The following is an 18,949-nucleotide window of genomic DNA, read 5'->3' as shown; positions in this document are numbered from 1 at the left end:
TTTTTTTTGAGATGGAGTCTTGCTTTGTTGCTCAGATTGGAATGCAATGGCGGTATCTCTGCTCACTGCAACCTCTGCCTCCTGGGTTCAAGCCATTCTCCTGCCTCAGCCTCCCAGGTAGCTGGGACTACAGGCGTGCATCAACATGCCCGGCTAATTTTTTTGTATTTTTAGTAGAGATGGAGTTTCACCATGCTGGTCAGGCTGGTCTGGAACTCCTGACCTCAAGTGATCCACCCGCCTCAGCCTCCCAAAGTGCTGGGATTACAGACGTGAGCCACTGCACTCGGCCCTGGGTTTATCATAACTAGGCCTTGAGCTCCCATCCACTGCCCTGACAAGCTAGTCTGGTCAGACAAGGGACTCAAAGTGACACAGTGTCCCTCAGTGATGGTCTCCTTATCTCTAAATGGGGTTATCTACCCTTTCTGCCTGCCATGAGGGTCGTATGCAATGACACCCACCAAGCGCTTCACCTCTGCTGAGCATGGTGGCGCACACCTGCGGTCCCAGCTACTCAGGAGACTGAAGTGGGAGGACTGCCCGAGTCTGGGAGGTTGAGGTTGCAATGAGCTGTGGACGCACTTGTTAATGAGTGCAGAGAATGTGCCCTAGCCTCTGGGGGGGGCCCAGTAGAAACCAGTTCTGTGAAGCCCCCTGTGCCTGCCTTCCTGGCCCACACCTGCTTCTCCCTGCCCCGACCTGGCCAGGACATTGCTGGCCGCTTCCTGGCCCAGAGGAACACAGAGGAGAACCTGGAGCTGCAGCTGGAGGACTGCGAGGAGCGGCGCCTGCAGCTGAAGGCCCTGCTGAAGCAGCTGGAGCTGGAGGAGGCTGTGCTCAAGTTCCACCAGAGGCCCAGCTCCATCAGGTGCTCCCGGCTTCCGGGGCTGCGGGCCACCCACCAGGGTCCCACGAAGGCCCCTGGGCTGCAGCCAGGCTGGGAGCTGGGAGTGTACTCACTGCTAACAAGCCTGTGTGTCCCACAGAGGGGCTGGGGACTCCACCTGCCCACACCTGAGCTTCTGAGTCCCTGACTTTAGCACAGCACCCAACTCAGGACCCGGCTCCTGGGTGGCCTTCGGGCCTGTGCCCCTCACTGCTGTGTCCCTGTTGCCCTCTGCAGCTTCAAGGCCCTTGAGAAGAAGATGACAGACATGTTGAAAGAGGAAGAAGAGAGGCTGCAGCACATGCACAGCAACACGACCAAGGGCCAGAAGCTGCTGCTGACCATCCAGATGGGCGTGGACAACCTCTATGCCCGGCTGATGGGCATCCCCTTGCCCTCCGCCCAGGTGCCGGGAGTGGGGCGGAGCTGCCGTACACAGGGTCCCTGGGCAGGGCCACAGGGGAGATGAGACCCTCCTACCCACCTGCAGAGAGAAGTGGTGTCCTCCGACACCCTGGATTTGTACAGCAAGCTGGCGTACTGCGAGGGGAAGCTCACGTACCTGGCTGACAAAGTGCAGACGGTGTCCAGGACGGAGGAGGTAGCCCCGGGCTGGGAGGAACCTGCACAGCCCACGCCCCCTCAAAGCTGACAGCGCCCGGTTCAGTGTGTGCACGGTTGAAGGGGGCTCTGTCCCGCAGGCCAACACGAAGGTGAGGGACGTCCTGGAGTCCTCGACCCTGAAGGAGAAATACAACACCAGGATCAGCTTCGAGGACCGGGAGGAGGACATGATCGGTACGAGCCTCGGGTGGCTGGGGCGAGACCCTGGCTCCCCTCCCACCAGGACACCGGGAGGGACAGCAGGGCTACAGGGCGCGTCCGTTGTACCTGCGGGACTTTGATTGATGGAGGAGACTCAGTGATGCCCTGGGAGGAGGACGAAGCCACTGGAATAACTTATACTTCGTTTCTCCGAAAGGAGGGGCGTGCCATGGCAGACAGGCCGGCGGGAGCGGGGAGGAGCGCGGGGAAGGCCTGGGCCGGAGCCTCCGCGGGGTTCCGCGGAAGGACGAGGCAGGGCAGCGCCAGCAGCTGAGGAGGGGCTGTCCCCGGCGCAGGGCGCCCGGCCCGGGTCGGAGGGCGGCGTGAGAGGCGGGCCGGGCCCCGGGAAGCGCGTGCGAGCCGCCGCCTCCGCCCGCAGACAGCTTCCAGTTCGCGGACGCGGACCACAGCTACGTCCCGTCGCGCGCCGAGATCAAGAGGCGGGCGCAGCGGCTGATCGAGGGGAAGCTCAAGGCGGCGAGGAAGAAGAAGAAGTAGCCCCGCCCGGCCCGCTCCCCACTTTGTTACACAAATAAACATTTTCCAGGACGCTGCGGGCGCTGGGGCGGCAGGGGTCTCGGGGGGCAGCCCGGGGCGCGCAGGCGCGGGAGGCTCGGCGGGAGCAGACGGCCGGGCCGGGAACTGCGCGCCACAACCGCCCGCGCATGCGCCGCCCGCGCGCCGCGGCCCGTGGCCCTCGCGGCGCCCCGTAGCCTCGCGCCCCCCGCGTCCCGCAGAGCCGGCGCCAAGATGGCGGCGCTGACGCCTGGAGAGCGGCCGTGCCTGAGGCCGCGGGGGCCGGAGCGGAGCCGTCGCGGCTGAGGTTCCCGAGCCGCCGCTCGAGGCCGCGCTCCACCGCCGGGACCCCGGCCTCTGGCCGTGCCGGCTCCGGCCTCCGGGGAGGCCGGGGCCGCCGGGACATGGTGCGAGTCGCGCCGCTTCCCCGCCGCCGCTGAGCTTGCCGGCCGCACCCGGGCTGGGACGTCCGAGCGGGAAGATGTTTTCCGCCCTGAAGAAGCTGGTGGGGTCGGAGCAGGCCCCGGGCCGGGACAAGAACATTCCCGCCGGGCTGCAGTCCATGAACCAGGCGTTACAGAGGCGCTTCGCCAAGGGGGTGCAGTACAACAGTGAGTGTGGCGGGGGCGGGGGCGGCTCGCGGGTCTCCCAGCCCAGGCCCTGCCCCGGGTGCTGCGCGGTGGGCGTCGATCTCGCATGCCCGCCCGTTGTGGGATGCGCTGGGCCCGCCGGACGCTCCGGGAGCGGGGGCGCGGCCCAGGGGACGGGTGGAGAGGCCGGGCCGGGGCCGGGTCCTCCCGGCCCCTGAACCGCGAATCGTTTCCCAGCCGCGCGCGCTGCTCGTGTCGCTCCCGCCGCGCTGTGCAGTGGAGCGGGTCGGCGGCGCCGGGATTGGCCCGGCTGCCCGGCTCGGGGTGATTACATAACGCCGGGCAGAGCCCGCCGGCCCGGGGCGCCGCGTCCCCGACACTCCACGGTGGCGAGCCCCGGGCACCGTTCACCTAGAGGTGGGGCGGGGAACCCAGCCGGCCCTAGCGCTTTCAGCCGGGATTTTTCTTTGTTGACTTCCTATTGAGTTTGAAGACGGAATATCAGCTACGCCACACGTTCTCGCCTTTTTGTTTTTTTAAAGAAGCATTTGTAAAGGACGTATTTAGAAAAACTCCAGAAGGCACGGGCCCACTTGCGATTGTGGGGACATCGCATTCCCCCTGGGAAGGAGGAGTCATTTACAGACTCCTGAGCGCCTGGGACGTTCCCTTCCTTTGTTATAAATTATGTAAATTGTCCTCTTGACCTCTTTTGAGTTTTTCCATTTTGCGGGCTCTTCCCTGGTAGTCTTTAAACGCTCTTCTGTGGTTCCCTGCGTTGACATTGCTTCTTTTAGCCATTTCCCTGTATTTCTGTGAGATTTCAGGATCCTACGCCTCTTCAGTTTCCCCACTTTAAGGGGAGCCTTATAGTCGCCACGATATTTCCATGGTAATGTAGGATTTTAATAACTAATGATCAGAAAGACTCTTATGCAGGTTTAAAATCAAGTTCATGAATGCGCCTGCCGTGTCCACGGAGACAGCGGTCGTGCCTGGGGCTGGAGTTAGTCCAGGAGGACCGTGAGGAGATCGGCTTCCTTAGTCCCGGCCACTGACCGGCCTCTGAGCAAAAGGAAGCTTCAGACCCCCCGGGCCGCCCTCACCCTTCAGCAGGAAACTAGATAAAACAGCGTAAAGATCAACCTTAGCATCTAGGTGTGAAAGTTGGTGTCCAAAGCAGGGTCTGTACTGGCCTTTCTTATAACGAAGACAGAGATTTCGACGAAGTTCACGTTGGAGTGCTCATCGAAAAGAAAGCACGGCTAACCACGTTGAGGAACAGAAGTGGATTATGTTGAGGACAAATTATCTATTCAGTTTGTGTTCAGTAACCCAAACATCAAAGGAACTTGAGGCTGTGGAGAAAGCTTTACTATTTTAAATCTCAGGACTCCTCTGGCCAGGAGCTCCTGGAAATCCTATGGCAGCCCTGGAGCGCACTGAAGAAGTCATGACTGTAACGTGCTTCATGTGTGGCTCTGGTAAGGAAAATAAAGCTGTGCATTTTGAATAAAAATAAAAGCAAGCTCATTTTAAATGTGTTATACTCGAAATTTTATACTTATCTGATATTCAGAGAAGAGAGTGTTGAGTCAGAATACTCAGTTTACCCAAATTTTTAGACTTTGCATTTGGATCCCTTATTTAATTTTATTGCTTACAGTATTGGCAAATGTTATAAGTAAAATCTCGATGCCACAAAAGAAATAGCACTTGAAGATAAATCCTCTCAGCAAGGCAGTTTGCTTCTATAGAAGGGTTCAGCCCACGGGTGGAGCAATGGAGGCCACACGGTTGGACAAGGCGGGTAGGACTACTTATGCCTGACGGGGTTGTCCCTGCTGCTGTGTTGTTTCCCTGTTGGCTAGGGTTAGACCGCACGAGCTAGACTAATCCCGAGGGGCTGTTTTAAAGAGAGCCGGGGTCCCAGCTGGAGGGGCAGGGTGGGTGTTTTGGCGGGAAGGACGGTTACCAGCAGGTCAGAGCAGGTAGCCAGGGGTGACCTAGGTCAAAGAAGGTGACTGGAGCAGGTGACTGGGATGAGTCAGGGTGTGGGGGTGGGGAGAAGATGTGAAGTACTGATTAGAACTGGTAGACAAGGTTGTTACTGGAATTACAAGGAAGTTAAACTTTAAGATAGGGAATTAAAAAATAAGAGAGCTGAACATACATACTCTTTTTTTTTTTTTTTTTTTTGAGACGGAGTTTCACTCATGTTACCCAGGCTGGAGTGCAATGGCGCGATCTCGGCTCACCGCAACCTCCGCCTCCTGGGTTCAGGCAATTCTCCTGCCTCAGCCTCCTGAGTAGCTGGGATTACAGGCACGTGCCACCATGCCCAGCTAATTTTTTTGTAGTTTTAGTAGAGACGGGGTTTCACCATGTTGACCAGGATGGTCTCGATCTCTTGACCTCGTGATCCACCCGCCTCGGCCTCCCAAAGTGCTGGGATTACAGGCTTGAGCCACCGCGCCCGGCTCATACATACTCTTTGAAGAGAAACTTGGGTTCACTATATCTAACACTAAGCTCAATGTTAGTGATATTAGGGCCTCTAGGAAATCGGGCCTGGAACTGGAAACTGCATCTTCTGAAAAGGCTCCCTGAGGAGTCCACACCTGCGTGTCCTGACCAAGTGTGACTAAAAAGGGCAGTGGGGTCCTTGAGAGGAGAAAAGCCAGCTTCTAGGAGTTGGAGAGCAGGTTATGATCACCTAGGACTGAATGAAAGGGGGTGAGACTGAGAAATTTGAATTTGAACCTAAATCACAGTTTAGAAATGTTTCTTTATAGTTGAATAATATGCAATTTTAAAACTTTTTGACTTTCTGTGTTAGAAACTTTCTAGTATTTACTTTCTCAACTATTTTACTGAGGGTAACAGACCAGCAGTATGATGAAGACAGAGTGGGGGTTTTTAGAGATGAAAGTTTCCGTGAACTGCTGCTGGTTTCCAGGAGTCTGGGCTGCCCTCCTGGGCCGTGTGTTTACAAGGAGTCACTAGCGGCCCTGGCAGAGTCCCAGGACCCCCACGGATTTAGAATCAAAAGTTGAATGAGACATTGAACCACAGTTGATGAAAAAAGTCAGACTCTGGAATATTTGAAGAGATTTATTTTTGAGTCAAATGTGAGTGACTACGGCCTGTGACACAGCCCTCAGGTGACCCTGAGACCGTGTGCCCAAGGTGGTCAGGGCACAGCTTGGTTTTATACATTTTAGACAGACGTGAGGCGTTAATCGAATGCATTTAGGGCACACGTTGGTTTGGTCCAGAAAGGCGGGACAACTTGAAGTGGGAGCTTCCAGGTCAGAGGTAGGTTTCAAAAAATTTTTTTTTCTGCTGGGCGCAGTGGCTCGTGCTTGTAATCTCAGCACTTTAGGAGGCTGAGGCAGGTGGATCACCTGAAGTCAGGAGTTCAAGACTAGCCTGGCCAACATGGTGAAACCCTGTTTGTCTACTAAAAATACAAAAATTAGCGGAGCATGATGGTGGGTGCCTGTAATTCCAGCTACTCAGGAAGCTGAGGCAGGATAATCACTTGAACCCAGGAGAAGGAGGTTGCAGTGAGCTGAGATTGTGCCTCTGTACTCCAGCCTGGGCGACAGACCCTGTCTCAAAGAAAACTTTTGCACCACCACACCCAGCCAATTTTGGTATTTTTTTGGTAGAGACAGGGTTTTACCGTGTTGCCCAGCTGGGCTTGAAGCCCTCTGCTCAAGCAGTCTGACACTCGGCCTCCCAAAGTGCTGGGATTACAGGCATGAGCCACTACACCCAGCCCTCTTAACTTTTTTTTTGATTGGCAGTTGGTTGAAAGAGTTATTAAAAGAAAGGAATGTTGAAGTTACAATAAGAGGTTGTGGAAGCCAATGTTTTATCATGCAGATGAAGCCTCTGGGTTGGAGGCTTCAGAGAGAGAATAGATTGTTGGGTTTTTTTGAGATGGAATCTGGCTGTCACCAGGCTGTAGTGCAGTGACAGTGATCTCACACTGCAACCTCTGCCTCCTGGGTTCAATCCGATCCTCCTGCCTCAGCCTCCTGATTACATGGGACTGCAGGTATGCGCCACTGTGCCCACTTAATTTTTTTGTATTTTTAGCAGAGACGGGTTTTCACTGTGTTGGCGAGGATGGTCTCAATCTCTTGACCTCATGATCCACCCACCTCAGCCTCCCAAAGTGCTGGGATTACAGGTGTGAGCCACCTGTAACTTAAAGGCAGTGTTGATGTTAAATGCTGGTGAGCTTTTCCTGAATTCCAAAAGGGAGGAGGAGGTAATGAGGCGTGCCTGACTCCCCTCTTCCCATCTTGGCCTGAACCAGTCTTTCAGATGATTGGGAGGCCTTGGGATTTTAATTTTGATTTGCACAACTTTGAAATTATTTGCATATAACTGGAAGAAAGACTGTTGCTTGAGTTGGTCTGTTCCTTTCTGCTGTGATCGGACACAAAATATCAGCTGTGCTTGCTGCAGAGTTTTTCTGTGGAGTTGCTCCGGAGTGAGAATTATTGTGGAGTTCTGACACTGGCCTCGCCCAGGAGCTCGGACAGCCAGAATCCTCTCCAAGCAGACCTTGGTGCGAATTTAGAAATGGGACTTAGCAGGCAGGGCGCGATGGCTCACGCCTGGAATCCAGCACTTTGGGAAGCCAAGGCAGGTGGATTACCTGAGGTCAGGAGTTCAAGACCAGCCTGGCCAACCTGGTAAAACCCCATCTCTACTAAAAATACAAAAATTAGCCAGGTGTGGTGGTAGGTATCTGTAATCCCAGCTACTTGGGAGGCTGACAGGAGAATTGCTTGAACCCAGGAAGCGAAGTTTGCATCGAGCTGAGATTGTGCCACTGTGCTCCAGCCTGGGTGACAGAGTGAGACTCCGTCTCATAAAAAGAAAAAAAGAAGGAGTTAGATGCTTCATCACTAAGAAACTATTTGAAAGTTTGATTTCAGGACTGGGCGCAGTGGCTCACGCCTGTAATCCTAGCACTTTGGGAGGCCGAGGTGAGTGGATCACCTGAGGTCAGGAGTTCAAGACCAGCCTGGCCATCATGGTGAAACCCTGTCTTTAAAAAAGAAAGTTTGATTTCAGGGTAAAACAGCTTTTCCGTAGGAAATAAATCATAGCTGTGTGTACCACATTATTTGACCTGCCCCAGTAGAGCCAGTTTTCAAATTCCTGACCCTCTGTGGGCATTGATGCCACGTTTTTCTTTATAGGTTTTTCTCCTGCTGCATTTGTTCTTTTAGCCAATACTGAGTGTTCATCCGTGGAAAAAAACAGACAAAAGCCTCTGTTCTTGGGAAGCTTATAGTTTCCACCCTGTAGCCTAGCATGGGAGAAGAAACACTAAGCAATAAACATGATAAGTAAATTTCCTCTTACTGGGTCTAGGGTTAAGTGCTATGGAAAGCAAATAGAGTCATGTTGGAGGCTCGGAGGTGCCCTTGGGTCAGCGTTACTTAGAGGATTGTGGCAAGAGGAAGGTGAGGAACTTTCTGGGCAGAGAGAGTGCCCAGGCAGTGACCCTCGGGCCAGTGTGTTTCCTGGAGAAGGGAGTGGTGGGGTAGAGTCCAGAGCGAGGCACAGGAGGCCGCCACAGAGCTGCTGCCCAGGTGGGGATGCAGGACAGGAAACCTTTCTGTTTATTTGCTTATTTTTTTATTTGTAGGAAAAAAATTGTTTTGTCCATGGGATAAAACTATAAATTCAAAACTTACAGATAAAGGTTAGCTCTGTCACTCATCTCTTTGAAAAGTTTATATGAATATCCAGTGAAAACCAACAAAGTATCACCCATGAAATGTTATCCCGACGAATTACCACAGAGACGGCAGGACTGTAGACTGTTTTGGAATGTCCTCAGAAGGCTCTGTCATTGATCAGGTCACAGAGTAAAAACCCCAGCACCCTTTCTTTCAAACGGGAGAGAGACAGAACCGGCTCAAATTTTTTCCTTATGGCTTGTGGTCACCTCTGCCTCCTCAGAAGCCACCTCGCCCTCCAGAGCCTTCCCCGCTTCTGCCCCCACCTCGTCCTCCAGAGCCGCCTCTACCTCTGTCACAACCGCCAAAGGCATCTTCACCGTTAGGGTGGGGCCCGTCCAAGGTACCTTTGTTTCCCTTCATTTCACCATCTTCCATGGACTCCTTGGTGGCTTTGGCATCCTCCTTACTGTCAACATCCACGAAGCGACAGCCTTTGGAGTGCCCAGTTTCCCCGTCAGTGACTATCCTTGCCCAACAGAGCCGTCGAGTGACCAGTGTCTCTTCAGTGGTGTCTTCAGACAGGCCTCTGACAGTTTTCGATGGCTGGCTTCTGGCATGAGGTGATCCTTGCAACTCCAGCCTGATGGCTCTACCCCAATTTCCCATTATTACAGGAATTTAAAGCTTTGTATCATCTTCACATGAAGCATACTCTAAATGCATGCATACCCTTTGGACTGGCCGTTGTGGTTCTGGGCACTTTGATAAAAGTGGCCTTCTCAGTGCTTCTGACGCGTTTCTTCCGTCACACTGAGCCGGAGTTTTTCATTCATTGCAAGTGCTGCTCTTCCCACCTCTGTAGTGTTGATTTTGACCTTTCTCTCCATCATAGTGCCGGGAAATAGATCACCATCCATCTCTGTTCCCTGTGTTTCTTCAGAGGTTTTCTCTGCATCAGCTTCTGTCTCAACCTCAATGTAAGCAGCGCTTTCCTCTTCCCATCCTTTCTGACTAATCTGATCTCCGCAGCATCATCTTCAAACAGTTCTTTTAATTTGCCCTGAGTGACTCTGTAAGGGAGATTTGTAGCCAAAAGTGTTCTCGCATCTTGCTCTTTCTTATTGTCTTTTGGTTTAATTTCATTGCCAAAGTCTTTCAAACCAGTGAGTCCCAAGGCTTTTTCCAGGTCTTCAGCAGATTCAAAATCCACAGAGCCAAATTCCTAGTCATACCAGTTCTGACAGCCACAGCAGCAAGATCATTTTTGGCAAAAATATCATGGCTACTGGTTGTTCTTGTTGTTTTTTGAGACAGAGTCTTGCTCTGTTGTCCAGGCTGGAGTGCAGTGGCGCAATCTCGGCTCACGACAGCCTCCGCCTCCCGGATTCAAGCAACGCTCCCTCCTCAGCCTCCCCAGTAGCTGGGACTACAGGCGCACGCCAGCATGCCAGGCTAATTTTTGTATTTTTATTAGAGACAGGGTTTTACCATGTTGGCCAGGCTGGTCTCAAACTCCTGACCTCATGATCCGTCTGTCTCAGCCTCCCAAAGTGCTGGGATTACAGGTGTGAGCCACTGCACCTGGCCCTGGATACTAGTTTTTAACTCAGGAGCAGATTTGTTAAAGTTCAGGTTTTCAACAAAGTTTGGAAGACATTCCAGCCTGGCCAACGTGGTGAAACCCGATCACTATTGAAAATACAAAAATTAGGCCGGGCGCGGTGGCTCAAGCCTGTAATCCCAGCACTGTGGGAGGCCGAGGCGGGTGGATCACGAAGTCAAGAGATCAAGACCATCCTGGTCAACATGGTGAAACCTCGTCTCTACTAAAAATACAAAAAATTAGCTGGGCATGGTGGCGCGTGCCTGTAATCCCAGCGACTCAGGAGGCTGGGGCAGGAGAATTGCCTGAACCCGGGAGGCGGAGGTTGCGGTGAGCCGAGATCGCGCCATTGCACTCTAGCCTGGGTAACAAGAGGGAAACTCCGTCTCAAAAAAAAAAAAAGGAAAATACAAAAATTATCTGGGTGGCAGTAGTGCATGCCTGTAATCCCTGCTATTCGGGAGGCTGAGGCAGGAGAATCGCTTGAGCCTGGGCGGCAAAGGTTGCGGTGAGCTGACATCGTGCCACTGCACTCCAGCAGTCTGGTCGAGAGAGTAAGACCCTGTTTTAAAAAAAAAAAAGACGCGGTTGGTTGTGTGCCTTTCACTTTCTGTTTCTTTGCTTCAGAAGCTGCTGTTTGGTCATTTGTTTCCTTCATTTTCCAGGTGCTTCTTCGACAGACTCTTCCTCCTCCTCTTCATCATCTTCATCCTCTCCATCGTCGTCGCCACCCTCTTCATCCTCATTCTCAGCCATGCTTTTGGCTTTCACAGGAACAGCTTTCGTAGATGTTTTCCTTCCTGTGGCTGGCGTGGTCTCCATAGCTGCTGCTTCAGCACCATCTCCCTTGGCATCATCCTCATCCTCCTCGTCCTCATCCTCTGGGGCAGGGGCACCACTGCTGCTTTCATCACTGCTGGCTCAGATTCATCCTCCTCGTCACTGTCTTCCTTGGCGTTCCTGCCATTCTTTGCCCCCTTGGCTGGGGTGCTCCCTCCTTACCAGGAGCTACTGCCAATGCCTTCCCTGGTGTGGCTCCCTTCTTGCCAGGTGTGGCGACTGCTTTGCCTGGAGTGACAGCTGCTTTCTTGGTGGGTGTGGCACCTGCAGCCTTTCTTGTTGGGGAAATTGCCGCCTCCTTTGCTGGGTTGCAGCAGCCTTCTTGCCATTCTCCCGAGATGTCACAGCCTCTTCTCCATGGCTGTCATCTTCTGACATTTCCTCATCTTTACTTTCTTCTTCTGCCTCCTTTGGGGTAGCAGCCATTTTCCGGGGTCACCTTGGTTTTTACCTGCCTCTCCAACTAAGTAGTCCGAAGCCACTGAGGTTGGGAAATCTTTGCAGGTGCGGGGTGGGAGAGGAGCAGGTTGTGGACCAGCTGCCCCACAGGCTGTCACGGTCAGGAGGTGGCTGGGCCCTGGTAGTGGGCCCAGTAGGAGATGCTGGCAGCACCGCGAGAGGGCCTGGTCGGGAGTTAAGCCTTCGTGTATCTGAGATAAATCACAAGCTCTTCTTGGTATGAAAATGGAAGAAAATGACTCCGCATCTTGCAGGAAACTGTGGGAATGTGAAGGAGTTAAATGGAATCAGGGTAAGAAGGGCTGAGGGCCTCACATAGAGCTCTGTGTTTTCTGCATTGGAAATTCTCAAAGAAGCTCAAAAGAGAGACTGTGTTCACAGCCCATTTAGTAAAAGCGCAGGTTGACCATGCGCTGAAGTACAGGGCTTAGTGTTTCTCGGACCAATCCTGAAGGTCTTCCAGGTGAATCACTTACTCAGATTATTCCAGGCAACATTTAAGACTCTGAGATTAAGCCTAAAAAAAGAAAACAAAACCTAAGATCAAGGAACCAGCGGGAGGAAAAAAAAGGTTCTGAAATTGATTTGATTTTTTTTTTTTTTTTTTTTTTTTTGAGGTAGGGTCGTGCTCTTTTGCCCGAACTGGAGTGCAGTAGTGCAATCTTGACTCACTGCGGCTTTCACCGCCCAGGCTCAAGCAGGCCTCCCACCTCAGCCGCCTGAATAGCTGGGACTGCAGGTGCATGCTACCATTGCCTGGCCGAGTTTTGTAATTTTTGTGGAGACAGTGTTTCACCGTGTTTCCCAGGCTGGCCTCAAACTCCTGGGCTCAAGTGATCCACCTGCCTCGGCCTCCCAAAGTGCTGGGATTACAGGAGAGAGCCACCGTGACCAGCCTAACCTGGGTACAGTGGCTCACTCCTGTAATCCCAGCACTTTGGGAGGCCGAGGCGGGTGGATCACTTGAGGTTAGGAGTTTGAGACCAGCCTGGCCAACACAGTGAAACCCCGTCTCCACTAAAAATACAAAAATTCGCCAGGTGTGGTGGTGTGTGCCTGTAGTCCCAGCTACCCAGGAGGCGGAGGCAGGAGAATCGCTGGAACGCAGGGGACAGAGGCTGCAGTGAGCGGAGATTGGCCACTGCACTCCAACCTGGGTGACAGAGCAAGACTCCATCTGAAAATAAACAAACAATGAAATAAGCCGGATTAATTTACCTTACATGATGTTACAGGATTTTTTGTGATTAGCTTTTTTTTTTTTTTTTTTTTTACAAAAGTATGTAGCCATATAGTAGGTGTGTATATTTATGGGTAATTAGCTTTTAAAAGGGGTAAATTTTATTTCAAGGGAGAGAAAATAAGACTTCATTCTCAAAACCTGAAGATAGTAGAAAACAAATGTTTGTTAAAATTGATAAAGATGCAAAAGAAAGGGAGCAACCTTAAGACTAGATCAAGACTGGGTGCCCATAATATGTAAATTATAAGTAAAACATTAATGAAAAAGACCACGCGTAGACAATTTCTGTTTGAAAAAGAACCGAAGAGAATGAAAACCTCTAGAAATGAACAACATGGTCATTAGCAGTTAAAAGAGTCAGCAGACAGGAGAAGCAGCACTCACTCAGCTGAAGAGAGGAGCAGTGTCTGGAAGAGACGTGTGGCCCAGGGAGGCGGCGATGCCAGCCCGTGCCCAGTGCAAGTTCCAGGAGGAGACGAGAGCGGGAAAGGAGAAAGTGAAGACTGAGGATTTTCCAGAGTTCATGAAATACATGACGCTGCAGGAAGTCCAAGTCCATAGTTAAAAGACATCACAGCTAGATACATCACTGGAAATTTTCAAAATATTAAAAAGTAAACCTCTTAGATGGTTACAACCAGAGCAAAAAGACTTCCCTGAGAGGAACACGTGGTGAACTGGTGACCAACTCCCAGCAAACCGTGTGTGTGAGAAGGCTGTTGTGGGCTGAGGTCTCTGCCTGATGAGCTCTTCAGAGCAATGTGACCAACGCCACTGCAGCCTAAGATTGAGGCTCACTGTGCAAAGGCTCCTGCAGAAATAATACTGAAGGCTGTTCTTCAGAGGTGGAATTGAGCTCGAAAGACGGGAGTGGAATTCAAAAAGCACCGGGGGCCAGGCACAGTGGCTCACACTTTTTTTTTTTTTGAGACAAAGTCTTGCTCTGTCACCAGGCTGGAGTGCAGTGGTACAATCTTGCACTGCAACCTCCACCTCCCGGGTTCAAGCACTTCTCCTGCCTCAGCTTCCCAAGTAGCTGGGACTACAGGCGTGTGCCACCACGCCCAGCTCATTTTTGTATTTTTAGTAGAGACGGGGTTTCGCCATGCTGGCCAGGATGGTCTCGATCTCTTGACCTCGTGATCTGCTCTCCTCGGCCTCCCAAAGTGCTGGGATTAGAGGTGTGAGCCACCTCGCCGGGCTGTGGCTCACATTTGTAATCCCAGCACTTTGGGATTCACATTCACATTTGCTGTAGTAAAGTGTGAAGTTAATAAATTGCTTTCTTTTCCTCTTAAATAATAATATAAAGAGTTCTGAATGCCTTGGCTCTGACCAGTGTTGGATGCAATGAGTTCTGCATTTCTCTTCAAAGAATCGGTATGTCAGTATGCTCAGTTATTTATCCTAGCAGCTCCATCCTGGACTGTGTTACTTCTGATAGCTGCTTCTTTTACCCCAGACAAGCCTGGGGAAAAAGTGAGACCCCGTCTCTCTAAGAAAAAGTAAAAAAGTTAGGCTGGGCACGGTGGCTCACACCTGTAATCCTAATACTTTGGGAGGCTGAGGCAGGTGGATTGCCTGAGCTCAGGAGTTCGAGACCAGCCTGGGCAACATGGTGAAACCCTGTCTTTACTAAAATACAAAAAATTAGCCAGGTATGGTGGCATGCACCCATAATCCTAGCTACTCGGGGGGCTGAGGCAAGAGAATCCCTTGAATCTGGGAGGTGGAGGTTGTAGTGAGCCAAGATCACACACTGCATTCCAGCCTGTGCAACAACGTGAGACTCCGTCTCCGAAAAAAAAGAAAAATTAGCTGGCGGGTATCTGTAGTCCGAGCTACTCGGGAGGCCAGGGTGGGAGGATCACTTGAGCCCAGGAGATTGAGGCTGCAGTGAGCTGGGATCTGCCATTGTGATGCCTGTGGCCTGTCGACAGAGTGAGACCGTGTTTGTAAAAACAAATAATTTTTCAAAAGCAAAAATAAAATCAAAGGAAGGTTTAGAGAATAAAGGAAACATCTCACAGCACAATGACAGGTGGTAAATGATATGGAAAAAAAATAGAGGCTCAGTGTGGGTGTTCCAATAGCTAAAGAATATGAATTACAAAGAAAAAAAGAAAAATATCTGTAGAAATTGAAGGAAGAATGCAGCCAAGATGCTCTTCAGTGGATGAATGGAGAAATGACCTGTGCATCCAGGGGATGGGACATCACTTAGTCCTGAAAAGATGTTCTCGAGCCTTGGAAAGGCAGGCGGCCTTAAGTGCTATCACTGAGAGAAATTATTCTGTGTGACCCCAACTCTCCAACATTCTGAAAAAGGCAAAGCTGTGGCCAGATGCCTGGAGTGAGCCCCCCAACTTCATGAGGGCAGGTTTCCGGCAGTGGCATTTGGAGGCTTCGTGAATGTTCATTCTGGCACTTGTCAACCTTAAGTTCCTTCCAAAGAGCATATGTCATTTTTACAAAAGAAACTGAATTTTCTGTCCAGTAGAGTTCAGGAACCCAGACGCTGGGACGCGGGGATGTGAGCGTGTGGGTTCTGGCCACGGGCAGGGCGGGGGGCGGGGTGGCTGAAGCCCCACCCCGGGAAAAGGCCTTGACAGGGAGCACTGCGCATGGCCGCCTGAGCGGGGAGGGGGGCTGCGGGACGGGGGAGGGAGGGAGGATGCCGCTGCCCATCTCGGACATCCCAGGGTCTGGCTCCTTCCCGGCTCTGCTGAGCGCCCATGGCTCATCTGGGGGCTGCTTTGCTCTCCGCGGGCTGGGCCGGGGCTCCTGGAGGCCTTGGGTGGCCGTTTGGCCTCTGTCTGCCGAGTCCTCAGCGAGACAGGGAGGGGAAGGAGAGGGGAGCGCGGAGCCCCCAGACTGCCCTGGCCTGTGCGGCCGCCATCGTGGCCAGGAGGGCACCTGTGTCGCCTGCGCTTTGTCATGGGGCGGGCAGGCCCCTTCTGAGATCTCATCCGAGACATTTAAAGTTTGAGAGAATGACTGACTGAAACCTCCAGACAGAAAGTGGTGTGTTGAGATTCCTAGAACGGGGTGAGGATGCTAATGAGTAAGTTTCGTGGGAAAAGAAATGAGGAAACAGGCGCCTTGAGGTGGGAAGAGGGGACTGGGCCACGAGAGAGGAGCCAGCCAGGTGCCCTCTGCATTGGGAGCTTGGGGTCTCCCTGACTGAAGACGTAGGGAGTGGCTGCGGTAGTGGGAGGAGCCTGCAGACCTGACGAAGTGGGGGGACACCTGGGGAAGTGGGAGAAGCCTGCAGACCTGACAAAGCGGGGGACGCCTGGGGAAGTGGAAGGAACCTGCAGACCTGACAAAGCGGGGGACGCCTGGGGAAGTGGAAGGAACCTGCAGACCACCTCCTTGGCCTCCTGGTTTCCTCTGCACCCCCCTCTACTTCCCAGCACCTTCCCTGGCTCTCCCCTCGTGAAAACCCTGAAGAGGCTGTGCGTTTGCTCTCTCCATGCCCATGGTTCAAAAGACCTGTGTGAGAAGCCCTTGGGGGTCTGCCCAGGTCTGAGGGCAGCTATCTCAGTGCTAGCTACTGCCGTCTGCGCAGCTTCTTGAGCCAGAAACCTCAGAGTCATTCTCTGTCCCATTCTTCTTCCAACACCTCCACAGGCTGTCCGTTCTTCCTCCAGTCGTGCGCAGGTCCGTCCCCATCTCCACCTGTTCTGAGCCACACTGCCCGTCTTTGCTAACCCCATGCTCCCCTCCCAGCTGCCTTCTCTCCTGCGTCCCATTTTCAAAACCAGCTGGGCAGCGGCCTCTCCAGTGCAGCCCTGGAGTGAGCAAACCCGGACCCTGTGCTGCCCAGCACGCATGGGTTGTGTGCGAGCTGGGATGCCGGCCCAGCGCTTTATAGAGTTGATCACTGAAAATGCCAGGGCCACAGAAAGCTTGGTTAGGAGCAATCCACGGAAGCCTGAGGGTCACCAGGGGTCCCAGGGTTCGGCTCCAGGGCAGAACCGTGTCCTCCAAGTAGAAAGCCAGCCTGGCTCGGGTTGTGGCCTCAGCCCAGGGGGACCCCCAGCTGCCCTTCAGGCCCCGGTCGCTGTCAATGCTCTGCACGCCGCCAGGTGTCCTTGTGGTAGGGGAGGCCGCTGTTGGTGCCCACTGTCCTCTTCCTGCCTGCCTGCCAGTCCCTGGGTCTGATTCAGGCAAGAAAGAGAAAACGAGAGGTGGCAAAACCGGCTCTTTGTAGTTGCTCCTGAAGCCGCAGCTTGAATCTGGCTGGTCGTCCCTGATCTGCCTTTTGTGTTTCTCCTCGCACCCCAGTGAAAATAGTGATCCGGGGAGACAGGAACACAGGCAAGACGGCACTGTGGCACCGCCTGCAGGGCAGGCCGTTCGTGGAGGAGTACATCCCCACGCAGGAGATCCAGGTCACCAGCATCCACTGGAGCTACAAGAGTGAGTAGCAGGTGCCCCAGGGCAGCTCTGGGGCAGGCTCCAGGCCTCTCTTCTTCCGCCTCAGTTCCTGGGGACGCGTTCCTCAGATGGGGTCTCCCCGAAGAGCCCTTGTCTATGAGGGACCCCGCACGTGGGGGGTCCCAAAGTGAATTCTTTGGGAATTTCAGTTGATGGCCTGTCTTGGGGTGAATCACCCTGCTACCTGGAGTATGCTCCCTGAAGCCCCCCTGACCTGGGAGGCTCAGCTCAGGGCAGCAGTGGCTGCAGGTCAGTGGGCACTCAGGCTCCTGGGGGCTGAAAGGAAGTGCATTCCGAGGAACATTCCCTGGCCAGCACCCACTTGGCACACACAGAGGTTTTCTCTTGAGGCCCAGCCCAACATCCTCTCCACTACCAGAAACAGAAACAAGACCTTTGAGCCTTGACTTCTGATGTGCCCCTCGGAAAGTCTGTGTCACTAAAAGGTTCAGTGAGGTGGGCTTGATGGTGTGACACCCCTCCCCCAGGTCTCAGTTGGGTGTGGGTGGGCTGGGGCACTGGCGCCTGGGAAGGTGGGGGAGGTGACAGCTGCGGCAGCCCCAGGGTTTGTGCTGGGGAAGGCAGAGCGGCTGCTTGGAGTGTCCAGAATCCTGACAGCAAAAGCCTTGGGGCTGTTTTTGTTTGTTTGTTGAGATGGAGTCTCCCTCATCGCCCAGGCTGGAGTGCATTGGCACGATCTCTACTCACTGCAACCTCCGCCTCCCAGGTTCAAGCAATTTTGTCAGCCTCCCGAGTAGCCAGGATTACAGGCACCCGCCACCATGCCCAGCTGATTTTTTGTATTTTTAGTAGAGACGGGGTTTGACCATCTTGGCCAGGCTGGTCTTGAACTCCTGACCTCATGATCCACCTGCCTCAGCCTCCCAAAGTGCTGGGATTATAGGCATGAACCACCAAGCCCAGTCAAGGCTGTTTTCAACATCGCTTCTTTTCACTGGAAAAAAAAAAAAAAAACCAGTGTGCTACTAGAGGGAGGCAGCAGTGAGTTCCAGCTGCCCCGTGGTAACAGCTGACACCTGGACAGCTGTGCAGGAGCTGCCTCGGAAGTGCTGGGCATTGGCTGCGCTCTGGAGCCTGGAAGGGTGGTGCTGGGCTGACAGGCGCAGAGCCCACAGGGCCGGTGCAGAGAAGCTCTGCCTGCCACCGCACCCTCTTCCTGGTTTGGGGTGAGGGTCTGCTCAGGCAGCATGGGTGCGGTTGGTGTGGGGACAGGTGCATGGCAGTTTAGGGGGCTAGGGCATGCCTCTCCCCTCTGGTTCTCCCTTTTCCTTGGAATCCTTAGGTCGGTGGGAGGCTCCATCCATCAGTTCCCCCAGCTCCCAGCATGCCCCAGAATAGAGCACAGGCATGGGCACTCTGGAGGCGCAGGGGGTACCAGCAGGCCCAGCTGGGATGGCGCGGCATAGGGCACGCCAGGGGCCTGTCAGGTGGCTCTGAAGGGAGGGTCCAGCCTCTGCCCTCAGTGGTTACTTACATCCCGCTCCCTCAAAGTGACCCAGAGGCCAGTCACTGGATGAAGAAGAGGGCCAGGAGAAGGTGACACAAGTGGGCCCATTACATTTGCACCTGTCGGCAGGAGAGTGCCTGCCGTCATGCAGCCCATGCACAAACCTAGACATCCCAACCAGGAGGGCCACCTCCCAGGATGCAGAGGCCAGCAGGGGCTGTGCCCAGGACCTGGTGGGGAGAAAGGAGCTGTGCCCAGGATCCAGGCTGGGAAGAGAGGGGCTGTGCCCAGGATCCAGGCCGGGAAGAGAGGGGCTGTGCCCAGGATGGGGGCTGGGAAGAGAGGGGCTGTGCCCAGGA

The 18,949-nt window shown here is 53.5% G+C and overlaps 2 protein-coding genes and 1 pseudogene across 9 annotated transcripts in view; all 3 read left to right on the top strand.

Annotated features, from left to right (window-relative positions):
* CCDC183 (coiled-coil domain containing 183) overlaps positions 1-2,263 on the top strand; it is a 13,751-nt gene extending 11,488 nt beyond the window's left edge. The window contains exons 8-12 of the mRNA XM_037730318.1: positions 711-871; positions 1,127-1,295; positions 1,380-1,490; positions 1,591-1,687; positions 2,094-2,263. Coding sequence (XP_037586246.1) covers positions 711-871; positions 1,127-1,295; positions 1,380-1,490; positions 1,591-1,687; positions 2,094-2,212 — 657 coding nt within the window. The 3' untranslated portion in view covers positions 2,213-2,263. The remainder of the gene's footprint in view (positions 1-710; positions 872-1,126; positions 1,296-1,379; positions 1,491-1,590; positions 1,688-2,093) is intronic.
* A 174-nt stretch (positions 2,264-2,437) lies between these two features.
* The window catches only part of RABL6 (RAB, member RAS oncogene family like 6), a 34,368-nt gene continuing 17,856 nt past the window's right edge, over positions 2,438-18,949 (top strand). For 3 of the 8 annotated variants that reach the window (XM_017505533.2, XM_017505535.2, XM_017505534.2), the window contains exons 1-2: positions 2,439-2,841; positions 16,970-17,104. In XM_017505533.2, coding sequence (XP_017361022.1) covers positions 2,712-2,841; positions 16,970-17,104 — 265 coding nt within the window. In that variant the 5' untranslated portion in view covers positions 2,439-2,711. Of the gene's footprint in view, positions 2,842-16,969; positions 17,105-18,949 lie in introns of all 8 variants that reach the window. The other 5 variants (XM_017505538.2, XM_017505532.2, XM_017505536.2 and 2 more) reach the window with 3 other exon arrangements.
* Positions 3,710-4,360, top strand: LOC108287218 (annotated as a pseudogene).

This window comes from Cebus imitator, unplaced genomic scaffold, assembly GCF_001604975.1.
Source record: "Cebus imitator isolate Cc_AM_T3 unplaced genomic scaffold, Cebus_imitator-1.0 Scaffold339, whole genome shotgun sequence".
NCBI classification, from domain to species: Eukaryota; Metazoa; Chordata; class Mammalia; order Primates; family Cebidae; genus Cebus; species Cebus imitator.
Note: the sequence above shows the minus strand (reverse complement) of the source record. Positions and strands in the feature narration are given on the sequence as shown.